This window comes from Cetorhinus maximus, chromosome 1, assembly GCF_964194155.1.
Source record: "Cetorhinus maximus chromosome 1, sCetMax3.hap1.1, whole genome shotgun sequence".
Lineage (NCBI taxonomy): Eukaryota > Metazoa > Chordata > Chondrichthyes > Lamniformes > Cetorhinidae > Cetorhinus > Cetorhinus maximus.
The window spans coordinates 244,472,153-244,491,881 of record NC_135879.1 but is presented as its reverse complement, the minus strand read 5'-3'; the positions used below and the strand labels follow the sequence as shown (position 1 = coordinate 244,491,881).

Sequence of the window (19,729 nt, the reverse complement as noted above, 5' to 3'; positions counted from 1 at the left end):
TTAACTCTCTCTCTCCGCTCTCAGTCTCGCTCCTTCTCGCTCTCTTTTAACTCCCTGTCTCCGCTCTCAGTCTCGCTCCTTTTCGCTCTCTTTTAACTCTCTCTCTCCGCTCTCAGTCTCGCTCCTTCTCGCTCTCTTTTAACTCCCCGTCTCCGCTCTCAGTCTCGCTCCTTCTCGCTCTCTTTTAACACCCTGTCTCTGCTCTCAGTCTCGCTCCTTCGCGCTTTCTTTTAACTCTCTGTCTCCGCTCTCAGTAGCGCTCCTTCTCACTCTCTTTTAACTCTCCGTCTCCGCTCTCAGTCTCGCTACTTCTCGCTCTCTTTTAACTCTCTGTCTCCGCTCTCAGTCTCGCTACTTCTCGCTCTCTTTTAACTCTCCATCTCCGCTCTCAGTCTCTCCTTCTCGCTCTCTTTTAACTCTCCGTCTCCGCTCTCAGTCTCTTCCCTTCTCGCTCTCATTTAACTCTCCGTCTCCGCTGTCAGTCTCTCTCCTTCTCGCTCTCTTTTAACTCTCCATCTCGCGCTGTCAGTCTCTCTCCTTCTCGCTCTCTTTTAACTCTCTTTCTCCGCTCTCAGTTTCGCTCCTTCTCGCTCTCTTTTAACTCCCTGTCTCCGTTCTCAGTCTCGCTCCTTCTCGTTCTCTTTAAACTCCCTGTCTCCGCTCTCAGTCTCGCTCCTTCTCGCTCTCTTTTGACTCCCTGTCTCCGCTCTCAGTCTCGCTCCTTCTTGCTCTCTTTTAACGCCCTGTCTCCGTTCTCAGTCTCGCTCCATCTCGCTCTCTTTTAACTCCCTGTCTCCGGTCTCAGTCTCGCTCCTTCTCACTCTCTTTTAACTCTTCGTCTCCGCTCTCATTCTCGCTCCTTCTCGCTCTCTTTTTAATCTCCGTCTCCTCTCTCAGTCTCGCTCCTTCTCGCTCTCTTTTAACTCTTCGTCTCCGCTCTCATTCTCGCTCCTTCTCGCTCTATTTTAATCTCCGTCTCCTCTCTCAGTCTCGCTCCTTCTCGCTCTCTTTTAAACCTCCGTCTCCTCTCTCAGTCTCGCTCCTTCTCGTTCTCTTTTAAATCTCCGTCTCCTCTCTCAGTCTCGCTCCTTCTCGCTCTCTTTTAAATCTCCGTCTCCTCTCTCAGTCTCGCTCCTCCTCGCTATCTTTTAACACCCCGTCTCCGCTCTCAGTCTCGCTCCTTCTCGCTCTCTTTAACTCCCTGTCTCCGCTCTCAGTCTCGCTCCTTCTCGCTCTCTTTTAACTCACCGTCTCCGCTCTCAATCTCTCTCCGTCTCGCTCTCTTTTAACTCTCCTTCTCCGCTCTCTGTCTCGCTCCTTCTCGCTCTCTTTTAACTCCCCGTCTCCGCTCTCAGTCTCGCTCCTTCTCGCTCTCTTTTAACTCCCTGTCTCCACTATCAGTCTCTCTCCTTCTCGCTCTCTTTTAACTCTCCTTCTCCGCTCTCAGTCTCGCTCCTTCTCGCTCTCTTTTAACTCCCTGTCTCCGCTCTCAGTCTCGCTCCTTCTCGCTCTCTTTTAACTCCCTGTCTCCGCTCTCAGTCTCGCTCCTTCTCGCTCTCTTTTAACTCTCCGTCTCATCTCTCAGTCTCTCTCCTTCTCGCTCTCTTTTAACTCCCTGTCTCCGCTCTCAGTCTCGCTCCTTCTCGCTCTCTTTTAACTCTCCTTCTCTGCTCTCTGTCTCGCTCCTTCTCGCTCTCTTTTAACTCCCTGTCTCCGCTCTCAGTCTCGCTCCTTCTTGCTCTCTTTTAACTCTCTGTGTCCGCTCTCAGTCTCGCTCCTTCTCGCTCTCTTTTAACTCCCTGTCTCCGCTCTCAGTCTCGCTCCTTCTCGCTCTCTTTTAACTCCCTGTCTCCGCTCTCAGTCTCGCTCCTTCTCGCTCTCTTTTAACTCTCCTTCTCCGCTCTCTGTCTCGCTCCTTCTCGCTCTCTTTTAACTCTCTGTGTCCGCTCTCTGTCTCGCTCCTTCTCGCTCTCTTTTAACTGCCTGTCTCCGCTCTCAGTCTCGCTCCTTCTCGCTCTCTTTTAACTCTCTGTCTCCGCTCTCAGTCTCGCTCCTTCTCGCTCTCTTTTAATTCTCCATATCCGCTCTCAGTCTCGCTCCTTCTCGCTCTCTTTTAACTCCCCGTCTCCGCTCTCAGTCTGGCTCCTTCTCGCTCTCTTTTAACTCCCTGTCTCCGCTCTCAGTCTCGCTCATTCTCGCTCTCTTTTAACTCCCTGTCTCCGCTCTCAGTCTCGCTCCTTCTCGCTCTCTTTTAACTCTCTGTCTCCGCTCTCAGTCTCGCTCCTTCTCACTCTCTTTTAACTCTCCGTCTCCGCCCTCAGTCTCGCTCCTTCTCTCTCTCTTTTAACTCCCTGTCTCCGCTCTCAGTCTCGCTCCTTCTCGCTCTCTTTTAACTCCCTGTCTCCTTCACAGTCTCGCTCCTTCTCGCTCTCTTTTAACTCCCTGTCACCGCTCTCAGTCTCGCTCCTTCTCGCGCTCTTTTAACTCACTGTCTCCACTCTCAGTCTCGCTCCTTCTTGCTCTCTTTTAACTCCCTGTCTCCGCTCTCAGTCTCGCTCCTTCTCTCTCTCTTTTAACTCTCTGTCTGCGCTCTCAGTCTCGCTCCTTCTCGCTCTCTTTTATCTCTCCGTCTCCGATCTCAGTCTCGCTCCTTCTCGCACTCTTTTAACTCCCTGTCTCCGCTGTCAGTCTCGCTCCTTCTCGCTCTCTTTTAACTCCCTGTCTCCGCTCTCAGTCTCGCTCCTTCTAGCTCTCTTTTAACTCCCTGTCTCCGCTCTCAGTCTTGCTCCTTCTCTCTCTCTTTTAACTCTCTGTCTCCGCTTTCAGTCTCGCTCCTTCTCTCTCTCTTTTAACTCTCTGTCTCCGCTCTCAGTCTCGCTCCTTCTCCATCTCTTTTAACTCTCCGTCTCCGCTCTTTGTCTCGCTCCTTCTCGCTCTCTTTTAACTCTCCGTCTCCGCTCTCAGTCTCACTCCTTCTCGCTCTCTTTTAACTCCCTGTCTCCGCTCTGAGTCTCACTCCTTATCGCTCTCTTTTAACTCCCCATCTCTTCTCTCAGTCTCGCTCCTTCTCTCTCACTTTTAACTCTCTGCTGTTGCTCTCTCCAGTTCAGTTTCTGGTCAAGGTTAACTCCCAGGATGTCGATAATGGAGGATTCAGTTATGGTCATGCTTTTGAACATCAAGGGGAGATTGTTACACTCTCTCTTGTTGGAATTGGTCATTGCTTAGCATTTATGTGGCACAAATATTTCTTGCCACTTATCAAGCCAATTCTGGATGTTGTCCAGATTTTGCTGCATTTGGACATGGAGTGTTTCAGTGTCCGAGAAGTCATAAATGGAATTGAACCTTGTGTAATCATCAGCAATGTTGACCTTATGATGAAAATAACCATTGGTGAAGCTTAGACACTACCCTGAGGAACTCTTGCAGTCCTGGGGTTGAGATGATTCGCCACCAACCATATTCCTTTGTGCTAGGTATGACTCCAACCAGAAGAGAGGTTCCCATTGACTCCAGTTTTGCTAGGTCTCCTTGATGCCACACTCAGTCAAATGCTGTCTTGAGGACCAAGGCTGTAATGAGATCAGGGGCTGTAGCGATGATGGAGCCCAAATTGAGTAAGTGCTGCTTGATAGCACTGTCACTGACACCTTTCATCACTTTCCTGATGATCGAGAGTGACGGGATGATAATGGGTTGAATTGGATTTGTCCTGCTTTTTGTGTACAGGACATACCTGGGCAATTTTCCACACAGCCGGGTAGATGCCAGTGTTTTAGCTGTACTGTAACAGCTTGGCTAGGGGCACGGCAAATCCTGGAGCACAAATCTTCAGTACTATTGCCGGGATATTGTCAGGGCCCATAGCCCTTGTAGTATCCAGTGCCTTCAGCTGTTTCTTGATATCACATGGAGTGGACTGGCTGAAGACTGGCATTTGGGTTTTAGAGACCTCAGGAAGAGGCTGAGATGGATCATCCATCTATAAAATAGTAACACACACACATACATGAATGCACATGTATATACAATACATATGTATTTATGAGAGGGAGAGAGAGAGAGAGAGACAAAGAGAGATTGGTCATGAACATAGACATTGCCATAGATACGAGACATATCCACGTACATTCTTTCATCGTCATAGGGTCAACATCTGGGAAATGCCCCCCTCATAGCACCTTGGGGGCACCTTCACAAAATGGAGATGGCAGCAGTTAAAGAAGACGGCTCAACACCACCTTCTCAGGGGGCAATTAGGAATGGATAATAAATACTGGCCTCGCCAGCGACACCCACATCCCAGAAATGAATAAAAAGACACTTGGACATATATGTAACAGATACACAATTTATCAAACAGATACACGGTTATACATGTGTGTAGAAATATATAAATACAATTATGCCAAAGCAAAGCCATTCCTTCATATTCTCACAGAATAATGGACAGATAGGAACCAGCAAAAATTCAAAATAGATTTTAAAGCAAAATTATATTTGATTTATTCAGTCAATATGAGTCAAGGGCCATTGAAGGAAACCTTGAAGAAGCGCTTTACAGCCAATTAAATACTTGTGAAGAGTAGCCATTGCTGCAATGAAGGAAATATGGCAATTAATTGGCACACAGCAAGCTCCCACAGACAGCAATGTGATAATGGCCAGATAATGTGATTTGTCGTGATGTTGACTGAGGGATAAATATTAGCCAGGGCACCCGGGGGATCTCGCTTACTCTTCTTTTAACTAGTGTCATGTGATCTTTTATGTCCACCTGAGAGCGGAGATGAAGCCTTAGTTTAACACCTAATCCAAAAACAGCATCCGCTGACAGTGCGGCACTCCCTCAGCACTGCACTGGAGTTGTGGGCTTCGATTCTGATGCGCAAGTCCCTGGAGTGGGGTAGTGAACCCAGCACCTTCAGACTCAGGGGTGAGATTGTGAAACACCTCCATTGTTATAAATGTCCGTCCTTTAATTCAACAACAGTTCATGCAAGCAATTACTGCACTAACCCTACCTGCACATCCAGGCAGGTGTGGAATTGGATTGTCCAAGCATGCACACATCTGGACATACACAGGCAGCAACACCCAGTACTGTGAGAAAGGCTTGCATTTCTATAGCACCTTTCATAACCTCAGAAAGTCCTAAAATGCTTTATGACCAATTAAGTACTTTTACAGCATAGTCACTTTTGTAATATACTAAACTCAGTGCACAGCAAGCTCCCATAAACAGCAATGTGGTCTTGATCAGATTACCTGTTTTTTTGTCATTGGGAGGTTGTGATGTTGAGGGGTAAATATTGGCCAACCACCAGGGAGAGCTCCCCTGTTCTTCTTCAAAATAGCACCATGGGATCTTTTACACGCCCCTGCGAGAGGGTCGATGGAGCCTCGGTTTAACTTCCATCCAAAAGATCACACCTCTGACAGTGCTGCACTCCCTCATTACTGTACGGAGAGGGTCAGTCTCGATAATGGGCTCAAGCGTATTTGAGCTGACAACCTCCTGACTCTGGAAGCAGAGTGTGACTGATTGAGCCACTTACTCAGGTAGAATTACACACAGCTGAATAGCAACACTCAGCCCTAGACACCATTCCCCTTGTATGTTTAATAGACTCATTCCCAAATATTGATTCAGCGTGGCACACACACACACACACAAACACACACACACACACGCACGCACACACAAACACACACACACACGCACACACACACACACACACACACGCACGCGCACACACACTCTCACACACACACACACACACACTTACACACACACAGTAACCAAACCAGAGGGGTGTTTTACTTTGGGTTCTTCAAGTAAAATGAAGTTAAAGGTCATTCTGCCCATCATGCCTGTGCCAGCTCTCTGCATGAGCAAATTAGATAGCACTACTCCCCCACTCCTTACCCATAGACCTGTATATTTTGTCTCTTCAGATAGTTATCCAATTCTCTTTTGAAAGCCTCGATTGAACCTGCCTCCACCACACTCTCAGGCAGTGCACTCCAGGTCCTAACCACCTCAGTGTGTGACAATGTTTTCCCTCATGTCACTATTGCTTCTTTTGCCAATCACTTTAAATCTGGTTTCTGATCCTTCAGCAATGTGAACAGTTTCTCCCTGTCTACTCTGTCCAGACCCCTCATGATGAGTTGAACACCTCGATCAAATCTCCTCTCAACCCTTTCTTCTCCAAAGAATACAATCCCAACTTCTCCAAGATATCTTCATCCCTGGGAACACTCTCGTGAATCTTGTCTTCACTCTCTCTAATGCTTACACATCCTTCTCAAAGTGTGGGGCCAAAGACCTGGACACGACACTCCAGTGAGGCTGAAATGTTTCGAATTGCACTGATGCAGAGCGGGAGCAGTGAGTGTTGCAGGGGAGCCCTGGTAGCAGTCTAGGCGCTACCTGCCCCATCCCGATCCCTAACCGTATGTGTGAGACCCAGAGCCCTCCACACACACACCGCACCCCATCCCCCGCCCTCTCAGTACCTGCGTTTCGGACAGGTTGAGGTGCCTGGCTAGCTCAGTGCGCTCCCGGCCCACCACATACTGGCATCGCTGGAACTCCATCTCCAGGCGGTACAGCTGCTCGGCGGTGAAGGAGGTTCGAGTCCGCTTCGGCCGATCCAAATCCAAGCCTCTGGGGAGCACGATCTCACGGATTGTCCCTTTAGCATCTAGTCCAGAGAGAGAGAGAGAGAGGTGGGTTAATTTGAGAGCGTGTCCATCTCTCTCATTTCACAGTGAACCTTTTCACCGTTCTACTTCCATTCCATTTTAATCTCATTTCATAACATTTCCGATTGAATTTCATTTCATATTTAAAGTGATCATTTTTACCTTATTTAACTTTTTTATTTTTCCTTATAAAAATTCCAACTTTCAACCCGTCTGTTTTCCTCACTGTTAATTCTGTCTTTCCCCCTTTCTTTATCTTTATTTCTTGCTCCTTCCTTTCACGTTTCACCCGATTTTAAAAACATTTCACTTGTTTCCTTACCGCATTTTTTAAACATCAATTGAATTCCCTTCCTCTAAGTGGAGTTCCTTTCCCGTGTGATCAAAACCCAAGTGGATTTTTTATATATAAAAGGCCTTGCGTTTTCCCGCCCAGATTATCTGATTTATATCTGGTTTATTAGACAGCGAGTTTCAGAAAGAAATCTAAAATAGACAGACAAGAGAAAATAGGAGAGGGAGAGGAGTGAGAGGACGGGGGCAGGGGTGGAAGGGGGGCTGATGTGGGTAGGTGGTGGTGGCTGAGTTCCAACATAGGCAGATCCAAAATGGGAGAGGAACAGAGGAGGAGAGACAGAGAATAGAGAGAGGGATAGAGAGTAGAGATAGAGACAGAAAATAAAGAGGTGGGTAGAGATAGAGAACAGAGATAAAGATAAAGAATGGAGAGAGAGAGATAGAGAGGGGTAGAATTAGAGAACGGAGAGAGAGAGAGAGCATAGAGAGAGGGAATGGAAAAATAGAGATACAGCATAGAGAAGGGGATAGAGGTAGAGAATGGAGAGAGAGATAGAGAATAGAGATAGTGATAGAGAATGGAGAGAGAGAGATAGAGAATAGAGATAGTGATAGAGAATGGAGAGAGAGAGATAGACAAGTAGAATAGAGAGAGTGATAGAGTTAGTGAATGAAATGGGAGAGAATAGGAGGGAGAATAGAAAGTGAGAGAGATAGAGATAGAGAATGGAGAGGCAGAGATGTAAAATAGAGAGATAGAGAACAGCGATCAAGATAGAAAATGAAGATTGATAGAGAATAGAAAAAGAGAGATGGAGATAGAGAATGGAGAGAGGGATAGAAAGAGAGAATGGAAAGAGAGATAGAGATAGAAAGGTATAGAGAATGGAGAGAAGGAGATAGAGGTAGAGAATGGAGAGAGGGATAGAAATAGAGAAAAGGGTAGAGATAGAATGGAGAAAGGGATAAAGAGAGAATGGAGAGATGGAGAGAGAGAAAGTGAAAATGGAGAGAGAGAGAGAAAGAATGGACAGCAAAGCAGAGATAGAGAATGGAGAGAGAAAGAGAGTGGAGAGAGAGTGGAGAGAGAGATATACAGAGAATGGAGAGAGAGATAGGGAATGATGATAGAGATAGAGAATGGAGAGAGGGATAGAGATAGAGAATGGAGTGGGATATAGACTGGAGAAAGGATAGAGATATAGAATTGATAGAGAGAAAATGATAGAGAATGAAGAGAGAGAGTGAGAGTGCAGAGAGGGATAGAGAATGGTGAGAGAGAGAAAAAGAATGGAGAGAGGGGTGGAGATAGAGAATGGAGAGAGAAAATGAGATATATAAAGAGGAATAAAAAATGGAGAGAGAGTGTGTAGAGAGAGATAGAGATAGCAAATGGTGAGAGATAGAGAATGGAAAGAGATTGAAGGGAGAGATACAGATTGGAGAGAGGGATTGGGATAGAGAATGGAGATGGAGGTGGAGCATGGAGAGATGGATATAGATAGAGAACGGAGAGGCAGATATAGATAAAGAATAGAGAGAAAGAGATAGAGAATGGAGAGAGATATAGAGATACAAAATGGAGAGTGATAGTAGCAGCGAATGGAGAGAGTGAGATAGAGAATGGAGAGAAAGAATGGAGAGAGAGTGATACAGAGTGGAGAGAGGGATAGAGAATGGAGAGAGGGATAGAGATAGAGATAGAGAATGGAGATAGAGAGAATACATACGTACTAGGAAAGGAGTAGGCCACTCGACCTCTCGAGCCTGCTCCACCATTCAATAAGATTATGGCTGATCTGATTGTAACCTCAACCTCACATTCCTGCCTACGCCCAATAACCTTTCACCCCCTTGTTTATCAAGAATCTATCTAGCTCTGCCTTAAAAATATCCAAAGACTCTGCTTCCACCACCTTTTGAGGAAGAGAGTTCCAGAGACTCACTACCCTCTGAGAGAAAAAAATTCTCCTCATCTCTGTTTTAAATGGGCGACCCCTTATTTTTAAACAGTGACCCCTAGTTCTAGATTCTCCCACAAGAGGAAACATCCTCTCCACATCCACCCTGTCAAGACCCCTCAGGATCTTATATGTTTCAAACAAGTCACCTTTTACTCTTCTAAACTCCAGCAGATACAAGTCTAGCCTGTCCGACCTTTCCTCATAAGACAACCCGCCCAATCCAAGTATTAGTCTAGTAAACCTTTGAACTGTTTCCAATGCATTTGCATCCTTTCTTAAATAAGGAGATCAATACTATACACAATACTCCAGTCGTGGTCTCACCAGTGCCCTGCACAACTGAAGCATAACCTCCCTACTTTTGTATTCAATTCCCCTCACAATAAACGATAACATTCTATTAGCTTTCCTAATTATTGCTCGACCTGCTTGCAAACATTTTGTGATTTATGCACTAGGACAACCAGATCCCTCTGCAACTCCGAGCTCTGCAATCTCTTACTATTTAGATAATATATATATTTTTAATACTCTTCCTGCCAAAATGGACAATTTCATATATTTCCACATTATACTCCATTTGCCAGATCTTGTCCAAAATTATGAGAAAGAGAGGGAGAGGGAGCGGCAAGAGATATAGAGAAAGGAAAGTGAAAGATACACAGAATGGAGAGAGAGACAGAGAGAGAATGGCGAGAAAGAGAGAGAATGGAGAGAGAAATATACAGGATGGACAGAGGCAGAGAATGGAGAGAGAGGGGAATTGAGAATGATGAGAGAGAGAGAATGGAGAGAGAAAGATATAGAGGATGAAGAAAGAGAGAATGGAGAGACAGAGAGATAGGGAATGGAGAGAGAGATGGACAATTCACAACAAATTACCAATGTCCAGGGGAACAACATATTTATACTGCATGAAAAGAGAGTGCTGATTGGTTGGCAAATGGACTCTGATTGGTGGAGGTGTTGCCAGGAGAATCCACCAGTGGATGGTGACTTAAAAACAGAAAATGCTGGAAAAACTCAGCAGGTCTGGCAGCATCTGTGGAGAGAATTAATGTTTCGAGTCCATATGATCCCTATTCAGAACTAAAGAGAAATAGAAATGTGGTGAAATTTATGCTGTTTAAGAGGGTGGAACAAGATAGAAGGTCAGCAATAGGTGACAGCTAAGGAGAGATTGACAAAGATGTCATGGACACAAGACAAAGGGTGTGTTAATGGTAGTGGTAAAGGGTAAAGAAGGTGCTGATAGTGACATAAAGGTAAGAAAGCAGAACATGTTATTAGTAGAACATGAGTCAGCGCTCTGTGAAAGTACAACATAGAAACAAGTGACAGATGTTCCTGTGGGGTGGGGGAGGATAAAAAAAGGAACAAATCGTTAAATATATAAATAAATAAATAAAAATGGGTTTAAAAAGGGGGATCAGAAAGGGGGTGGGGGTGGAGGAGAGAGTTCATGGTCTGAAATTGTTGAACTCAATATTCAGTCCGGAAGCTGTAAAGTGCCTAGTCGGAAGATGAGGTGCTGTTCCTCCAGTTTGCGTTGAGCTTCACTGGAACAATGCAGCAGGCCAAGGATGGACATGTGGGCATGAGAGCAGGGTGGAGTGTTAAAATGGCAAGCGACAGGGAGGTCTGGGTCATGCTTGCGGACAGACCGAAGGTGTTCGGCAAAGCGGTCACCCAGTCTGCGTTTGGTCTCTCCAATGTAGAGGAAACCGCATTGGGAGCAGCGAATGCAGTAGACTAAATTGAGGGAAGTGCAAGTGAAATGCTGCTTCACTTGAAAGGAGTGTTTGGGCCCTTGGACAGTGAGGAGAGGGGAAGTAAAGGGGCAGGTGTTGCACCTTCTGCGGTTGCATGGGAAGGTGCTGTGAGAGGTGGATGAGGTGTTGGGAGTGATGAAGGAGTGGACCAGGGTGTCCCGGAGGATGGTGACTGACAGCTAACTGCCCAGCATTGTTTGAAATTTAAACCAATATCTTAACTCTGATTGATCAAGGCATTGTCCTGAGGAATGAACCAGTGAATGGCTGTGACATATTTTGCTTAGCTGAAATAGGTGCAGTGTGTGGACATGCTCTTTTTGTCTGCAAAGAGAGAATGCTTTCTGATTTGAATTTCAAACAATGTTTGGCAGTTAAATGTCAGTCACCATCCCCTGATGCATTCTCCATGGCAATGCCTCTACCAATCAGAGTCCACCTGCTAACCAATCAGCAGTCCCTTTTCATGCAATATAAATATATTTTTCCCCTGACATTGGTAATTTCTTGTGAATTGTCCTGATGAGTGCAAGTTGACAAGCTTCAACAAAAATGTCTCTTTTCCAGCAATACTCAAGTTCTGTACTACCCAACAACTATCAGAGAATGGCAAGAAAGAGATAGAGTGTGGAGAGGGATTAAAAAATGGAAATAGAGATAGAGACGCCAAATGGAGAGAGATAGTGGTAGACAGAGAATGGAGAGGGTGATAGAGATGAAAGATGGGGAGAGGGATACAGATAGAAAATGGAGAGAGAGAATGGAAATAGAGATACATAGTGGTAGAGAATGGAGAGAGAGAAAGAAATAGAGAATGGAGAGACAGAGAGATAGAGGATGGAGAGAGACAGAGATAGAGAATTGAGAGAGAGAATGGAGATTGTGATAGAGAGTGGAGAGAAATATAGACAGAGAGAATGGAGAGAGAAATAGTGGTATAGAATGGAGAGAAATATAGACAGAGAGAATGGAGAGAGAAATAGTGGTATAGAATGGAGAGAAATATAGACAGAGAGAATGGAGAGAGAAATAGTGGTATAGAATGGAGAGAAATATAGACAGAGAGAGAGAATTGAGAGAGAAATAGTGGTATAGAATGGAGAGAAAGAGAGAGAATGGAGAGGGAAAGAGATGCAGAATGGAGAGAGGGGTAGAGATAGAGAATGGAGAGAGAGAGAAATAGAGAGTGAAGAGACAGAGAGAATGGAGAGAGAGAATTGAGGGAAACAGAGAATGGAGATAGTGATAGAGAATTGAGAGAGAGATAGAGAGAGGTAATGCAGAGAGAGAGATAGAGAATGTAGAGAGGGAGAGTTAGAGAATGGAGAGAGGGATAGAGAGAGAGAATGGAGATAGAGAATGGAGAGAGGGATAGAAATTGAGAAAGGAGAGAGAGAATGGAGGGAGAGAGTGGAGAGAGAGGGATTGAGAATGGAAGGAGGGAGAGATTGAATGGAGAGGTGTAGAGAGATGCAGAATATGAAAGAGATGGAGGGGTACAGAATGAGGGAAAGGGTGGTCGATATGGGGAAGGAGATAGGAAACGGTGAGAACGATTGAGATATAACATGGGCTGGGGCTAGAGAGAGAGAAATGTCCTTATAGAACAGATAGGATAGGGGAAAGTGGGCCAGAAAGAGTGAGAGACAAATAGAATGGGAACCGATGCAGACCTGGGGAGAGGGAAACGAGGAAAGGAACAATAGAGAGAGAGAGAGAAATAAGGATACGAGGAACATATCAGAGCTTGGCTCTGAAGGTATTGGCGGGACATGCGACAGGAAGGGCCGTCCCCAGATCTCGACTCGAAAATAACGGTGTAAATGTTAAAAGATCCCAAAGTGTATTTTAAGACAAATATTTCAAACACCGTGAATCGGACAGATCCTTCCCTGCAGCCCTAAGGGGCTGATCCGAAATCCTTGTGCACACAGACAGAGAGAGAGAAGAGGAGGACGGGGGTGCAGATTAAAAAACAACCCCCTCAGGTGAAAGGCCGGTCCCCAGTTTGAGAAAGGGGGATGGAAAGAGGGTTTTAAACAGGAGTGAGAATACCGAACTTTAACTGATTCCTGTACAATCTCTCCACAGTTCAAATCATCCTCCTCAAGTTAATACAAGTGTGTGGGGGACCATGAGAAGCGTTTAGCAAAATGTGTCTCAGTGACTGTCGCTTTTCCCTGCGGTGAAATTGTGAACGGTTTTAATGTTTTGGACAAATACAAACACAGAGGGTATTTCCCGACTGTGGGTTCAAATAAAGAGTAAAATCAGGGTTTTTTTTCAACAGTGGAAATAGAAGCAGTTTTTGAAGTTGATTTAAGGACAGCCCCGGTTTGTCGGCTGCCAGTGATATGTGTGTATTTTCCACGCCGGGAACCTCCTGAGAGATTCTGGAGACGGGTGTGGAGGTGAATGTGGACACCCTCAGCGCCGGGGAGTCCGTTTATTCCCCGTTTACCGCCTCGGCCAGGAGAATAATAACATCGCCCCCAGATTGAAGGAAAGGAAAGGGACTGAGGCGCATGAACTGGGCTCGGGGGGGGTGTTGTGGAAAATGTTGGAACTGGGGGAATGTATAGAGACAGAGAAAGAGAGAGAGAGGGAGAGGGAGAGAGGGAGAGAGAGAGGGAGAGGGAGAGAGGGAGAGGGAGAGGGAGAGAGAGAGGGGAGAGAGAGGGAGAGGGAGGGGAGAGGGAGAGAGAGAGGGAGAGAGGGAGAGAGAGGGAGAGGGAGAGAGAGAGAGGGAGGGGAGAGAGAGGGAGAGGGAGGGGAGAGGGAGGGAGAGAGGGAGAGAGAGGGAGAGGGAGAGGGAGAGGGAGAGAGAGAGAGGGAGAGGGAGAGAGGGAGAGAGAGAGGGAGAGGGAGAGGGAGAGAGAGAGAGGGAGAGGGAGAGAGAGAGAGAGGGGGAGAGGGGGGAAATGAGAGAATGGGGCATTTTTTTTACAAAGTGTTCAACTCCAAGGTATGGATGGAGTGAAAGACCCGACCTGACAGACTCCCCCATCGCCCAGTGTTAGAAATAAGTTTTAATTTTGTCAATGGGTCTCATATGCTTTTGAAAAATGATTCTTCCCCCCTCCCCCCCTCCCAGGGACGGCTAAGGAGGGGTGTATTTTTTTTTTGGTGGGTGGGGGGGTGGAAACTATTTAAAAGCTGTGAATATATAAGGCACTAGCTGCCTGTCACCTCCCAGTTACTGATGATCCGAATGCACTGGACACGTCAGTCAGGGCTGAGCTGAGACTTGCTGACCTGTGTTTGACCCCCTCCCTCCCTCCCACCCTCCCTCCTTGTGTCTCACGAGTTCTCGATTCAAACATCATTCTCGACACGCTGAGGGCATTAAAGGATTGGAGAGGGGGGGGTGGGGGGTGGTGTCCAAAGCGGAATTTCTGCCTGTTTATTTCACTGGTCAGTTTCCGCCGTTTGGCTGTGAGATGCTCTTCTGTGCAGTTACATTTCCAATGACATTCTCAAATATTTTGCACTCTTCCCCCCTTCTCCCAAACAAGAAGCCTTTCAGCAACCCCCACCCCCCCAATTCCACTCCACTCCAATTTCCTCCTGATCGGATTTACTTGATCTCAAATAAACCAGGGGATTCAAATCTGTTTGATGCAAACCCTCCCCTCCGCCAATCTATATATCGCGAAGCTAAATTCATCGGTGACAACATGTAAACCACTAAAATAAACCCCAGTTTCGACCGGCCAGCTAGTTTGTCACTTACAGCGGGTGTTTATGTGCAATGTTGCTTACAATGTATTTCAATCAAAAACAATCTACATTTATGTTATTTACAGGTAATTGTCGAGGATCGGGAATCCTGCGGGGAGGTGTTTGTTATTTTTATTATATGTATTTTTTTTTTAAAAAGATAAATATCCGACACCGAATCAGTTTCCCGTCTTGGTGTTTTAATTCGGGTTGAGTTGAGTGGTTGCACCCGAGACAATTGAGAGCAACTTTCATCATCAAACCCGTATCTTTCGTTACGGATTGAACTCTGATGTGTTGGAGGTTTGTGGGGTAATTGGTGAAGTGTGCTGGATGGAATATTGTACTAGATACAATCAGGTTAGCGCACTTTTGTTGTTCTTTTAAGAAGACAAAATGCTAGTTGCTGGTTTGTGGCTAACAGCGGGTTGTTTATGGGGAATATTACTTACAGTGTATTTCAATTAAAAACATTTAAACTCTGGTCGAAACGGCCGCCCGTGACGGGCCAGACCAGATCTAAAAGAGAAAAACAGAAGCAGGGAACAGAGAGTTTCATTCCAGCGAGAAACCCGCTCTCTTCCTTGCCTTGCTCTGGCAAAATGGGGCTCAGGCCAGAGGCGGGAATTAGTTCTCCTGATGGGTTTGTGTTTTATAGGGTTTGAAGGAGACGGAATAATATATATATATTAAAAAAAACAACATCGGGAAAAGCTTCAGTTGTTAAAGTAAGCGAGAGGAACACTAAGAGAAAAAGCCGCTGGAAATAAAACAATAAGAAAGGATAAAATCATCGCCTAAATAATAATTAATCTTTCCAGGGGTCCAGCGATTTTTGAGATTGCAAAATTTATTTTTGATTAACTTTCTGATGTATTTACTTTGAGACAACATTTTCACATGCAAAACCGGATTAATTTACTCCCTCACTAACCACTTTAACTTAAGTTTAAGCGCTTTAATTCTCTCTGCTTCAATTCTATTTTATTTGGATTTTGTGTATTGTGTTGTGAAAATTTGTGTTTTTTTTTTAACAATTGCAATAAATTCTCATCTATTCCTAGTGTTTGTTTGCAACCTACACATCAGCTCAGCTCAACTTGTACCACACCTGAATGTTCACGCACAGCACAGGGACAGGAAATTAAAACATTGCGATTAAAAAGAGCCGACTGAATGTTTAAATGAGGCACTGGCAATTTATCAGCATGATGCCGATTTAAATGTTAGAGAAATGAATCTAACACTTTTAAAACTAACATTAGAGAATTTAATTTGGTTTTAAAACTAATGTGAGAGAATTTAATTTAACAGTTTTACAACTAATATTAGGGAATTTAACTTAACAGTTTTAAAACTAATATTAGGGAATTTAATTTAACAGTTTTAAAACTAATATTAGGGAAATTAATTTAACACAGTTTTAAAACTAATGTTAGAGCATTTAATTTAACAGTTTTAAAACTAATATTAGGGAATTTAATTTAACAGTTTTAAAACTAATATTAGGGAATTTAATATAACAGTTTTAAAACTAATATTAGGGAATTTAATTTAACACAGTTTTAAAACTAATGTTAGAGCATTTAATTTAACACAGTTTTAAAACTAATATTAGGGAATTTAATTTAACACAGTTTTAAAACTAATATTAGGGGATTTAATTTAACACAGTTTTAAAACTAATATTAGGGAATTTAATTTAACACTTTTAAAATTAATATTAGGGAATTTAATTTAACAGTTTTAAAACTAATATTAGAGAATTTAATTTAACAGTTTTAAAACTGTTAGAGAATTTAATTTAACACTTTTAAAACTAATGTTAGAGGATTTAATTTAACACATAACACACTTTTTAAAGCTAATGTTAGAGGATTTAATTTAACACATAACACACTTTTTAAAACTAATGTTAGAGGATTTAATTTAACACAACACACTTTTTAAAACTAATGTTAGAGGATTTAATTTAACACATAACACACTTTTTAAAGCTAATGTTAGAGGATTTAATTTAACACATAACACACTTTTTAAAGCTAATGTAAGAGGATTTAATTTAACACATAACACACTTTTTAAAACTAATGTTAGAGGATTTAATTTACCACATAACACACTTTTTAAAACTAATGTTAGAGGATTTAATTTAACACAACACACTTTTTAAAACTAATGTTAGAGGATTTAATTTAACACATAACACACTTTTTAAAGCTAATGTAAGAGGATTTCATTTAACACATAACACACTTTTTAAAACTAATGTTAGAGGATTTAATTTAACAGTTTTAAAACTAATGTTAGAGAATTTAATTTAACACATAACACACTTTTTAAAGCTAATGTTAAAGGATTTAATTTAACACATAACACACTTTTTAAAGCTAATGTTAGAGGATTTAATTTAACACATAACACACTTTTTAAAACTAATGTTAGAGGATTTAATTTAACACATAACACACCTTTTAAAGCTAATGTTAGAGGATTTAATTTAACAGTTTTAAAACTAATGTTAGAGGATTTAATTTAACACATAACACACTTTTTAAAGCTAATGTTAGAGGATTTAATTTAACAGTTTTAAAACTAATGTTAGAGGATTTAATTTAACAGTTTTAAAACTAATGTTAGAGGATTTAATTTAACACATAACACACTTTTTAAAATTAATGTTAGAGGATTTAATTTAATACATGACACACTTTTTAAAACTAATGTTAGAGGATTTAATTTAACAGTTTTAAAACTAATGTTAGAGGATTTAATTTAACACATAACACACTTTTTAAAGCTAATGTTAGAGGATTTAATTTAACACATGACACACTTTTTAAAACTAATGTTAGAGGATTTAATTTAACACATAACACACTTTTTAAAACTAATGTTAGAGGATTTAAGTTAACACATAACACACTTTTTAAAACTAATGTTAGAGGATTTAAGTTAACATATAACACACTTTTTAAAACTAATGTTAGAGGATTTAATTTAACACAAAACACACTTTTTAAAACTAATGTTAGAGGATTTAATTTAACACAAAACACTTTTTAAAGCTAATGTTAGAGGATTTAATTTAAAACATAACACACTTTTTAAAACTAATGTTAGAGGATTTAATTGAACACCTTTTTATGAAATAAGATGGATTGACACACATTCCGTGCTATCACATATCCCCGTCTAAACATTGAACTCATTTTATAGGGTCGAGCTTTTTTTTAAAAAAAATAAAAATCACTTTAAACACGCCAAATAAATGAGGTATAACTCTACACATCAAATACACGGTTAGAGTGAAAAGGGCCGTTTGGACATTAACTCTGTTGGAGATTTTATTTTTTTTACCGTAAAACATTTCAGGTGATCAAAGCGAGTTGAGAAAGACCGAAACAAACAAGGGGAAGAATTCAACAGTGAAATAAATTTCGGAGTCATTAACTCAAGACTGTCCTATGTTACAGTCCGGCGGAGATGGGCTGTGTGCTGATCAGGCCAATACAATTTGAAATTAATTGAGGTTTGCCTTCAGTCTTTGCAATTGAGAGAGTGGGGTCGTCAAATGTATTTAAATTGGGGGATAGGAAGTGTGGCGGAAGTATTCTGATAAAATCCCAGAAGCTCAGAGAAGGAACGCGACTACAGTTTCTGGGCTAGCTAATTGGTTTCATTTTAATTATATAATGACCTTATAAAACTGCGTCATATTAATATCTACATAGACATATATTCAGGGGTTTTCAGTCCAAGTACAGGGCGCTGTGAAGATGTTCGGTCTGTTCCTGTTCTCTCTCTCTCTCCCTGTGTTTTCGGGGATCTCCTAGACTCGCCGATCCCCCTATTTTCCGTTGTAATTTCGCACTAATAATTAGTCAGAATATTTTTCGCTGCAATAATCGCCGTAAAAATTTAATCAGAATTTTCCGTTGCAAACTCGCCGTAAAATGAGTAAGAATTGGGAAATGAATTTAACAATCCCTTTTATTTTATTTCATTATTCTTAACTGGACATTGTCATCCATTCGGATTGAAAATAATTAACACTTGTTTTAAGGGGGGGTTGGAGGGGGGGGGGAATCATTGTGATTTTGAATTCCGAATTCACACTTGTTTTAAGGGGGGGGGAATCATTGTGATTTTGGATTCCAAATTTTATTTGACATTCAGGTTTTGCTGTTGAGAATGCTCAGAAAGACAGCTTCCCCCACATTACCCCCCTTGTTTTATTCCCCCCCCCCCTTTTCTACCCTCCCCAAAGTTTGCTCTGGTCTCTTTTTTATTATTCATGTGTATGTGTGTGTGTGTGTGTGTGTGTTCTGTTGTTTTGTGTGTGTTTTGTGTTGTGTGTGTGTGAAAGTCGAACATTTTCCCCCCTTATCTTTTTTCCTACCTCTGACCAGGATCCTGCGGCAATAGTCGGGATCTCCCGGAGACAGTTTGGCTTCTCCCCCGTCCTCCGACGGGATGGGTGTAGATTTGGAAGTCCCGGGGACGTCCCCCCGCTCCGGCTCGGCGCTGTTGGCTTTGGCTTTGCCCGGACGCCCGGACCTGGCCGGTGGCCGGCGTTGCTCGCTCGCCCCGTCGCCCATGGTGCCGGTCTCTGGGCGAGCATCTAAAACCCACCCCCACCCCCCCTACACCACCCCCACCACCCCCACCAACACCCCCGGGGGCCGGCTCTTCAGCGCTTTCGGACGGTCACTTCCTCGCCTGTTCCTCTTTTTGGGAAGATCACCACCACCCCCTCCTCCTCCTCTCCTCCCCTCCCCTCCTCCCCTCCTCCTTCATTCGCGGCGTTTCATTATTTATTTTGTGTTTAAATATGGTGATCACAGGCGAGACAGGAAGCCACCTTTCACCAGATGACGGGAGAGCAACGTCCAAATTGCGCATCATATATCCCAGGGTTAGAGACTCGGCCAAGATATACCCACCCCCCTCCCCACAACCCCCTCCCTCCCCCCAGCTCCCATCCCATCCCCGCTCTGGCCCGGCCCCCTCCACAATGTGTCAGTGAATGGCAGGGTTTCTAAGAGTAGGGGAGAGGAGAGAGGCAGAATCGTGGGGGGGTGGGGGGGGTGTGTGTGTGTGTGGGGGCGGGGGGGTTGTTGGTGGTGGTGTGTGTGTGTGTGTGTTGGGGGGAGGCATTTTGCCAGGACCACGTAATTTCCTGCCTGTTCTCTACAAACTCACAGCCTCGCCATCCTCAGTGAAGTCTTTGGGAAAGAGTTTATTCCCCGTTCAGCTCCC

The 19,729-nt window shown here is 43.5% G+C and overlaps 1 protein-coding gene across 1 annotated transcript in view; it reads right to left on the bottom strand.

Moving 5' to 3' along the window:
- The window catches only part of vax2 (ventral anterior homeobox 2), a 235,122-nt gene extending 216,054 nt beyond the window's left edge, over positions 1–19,068 (bottom strand). The window contains exons 1-2 of the mRNA XM_078540644.1: positions 18,870–19,068; positions 6,526–6,713 (exon numbers count right to left, since the gene is read on the bottom strand). Coding sequence (XP_078396770.1) covers positions 6,526–6,713; positions 18,870–19,068 — 387 coding nt within the window. The remainder of the gene's footprint in view (positions 1–6,525; positions 6,714–18,869) is intronic.
- Between the last annotated feature and the right edge of the window lie 661 nt (positions 19,069–19,729).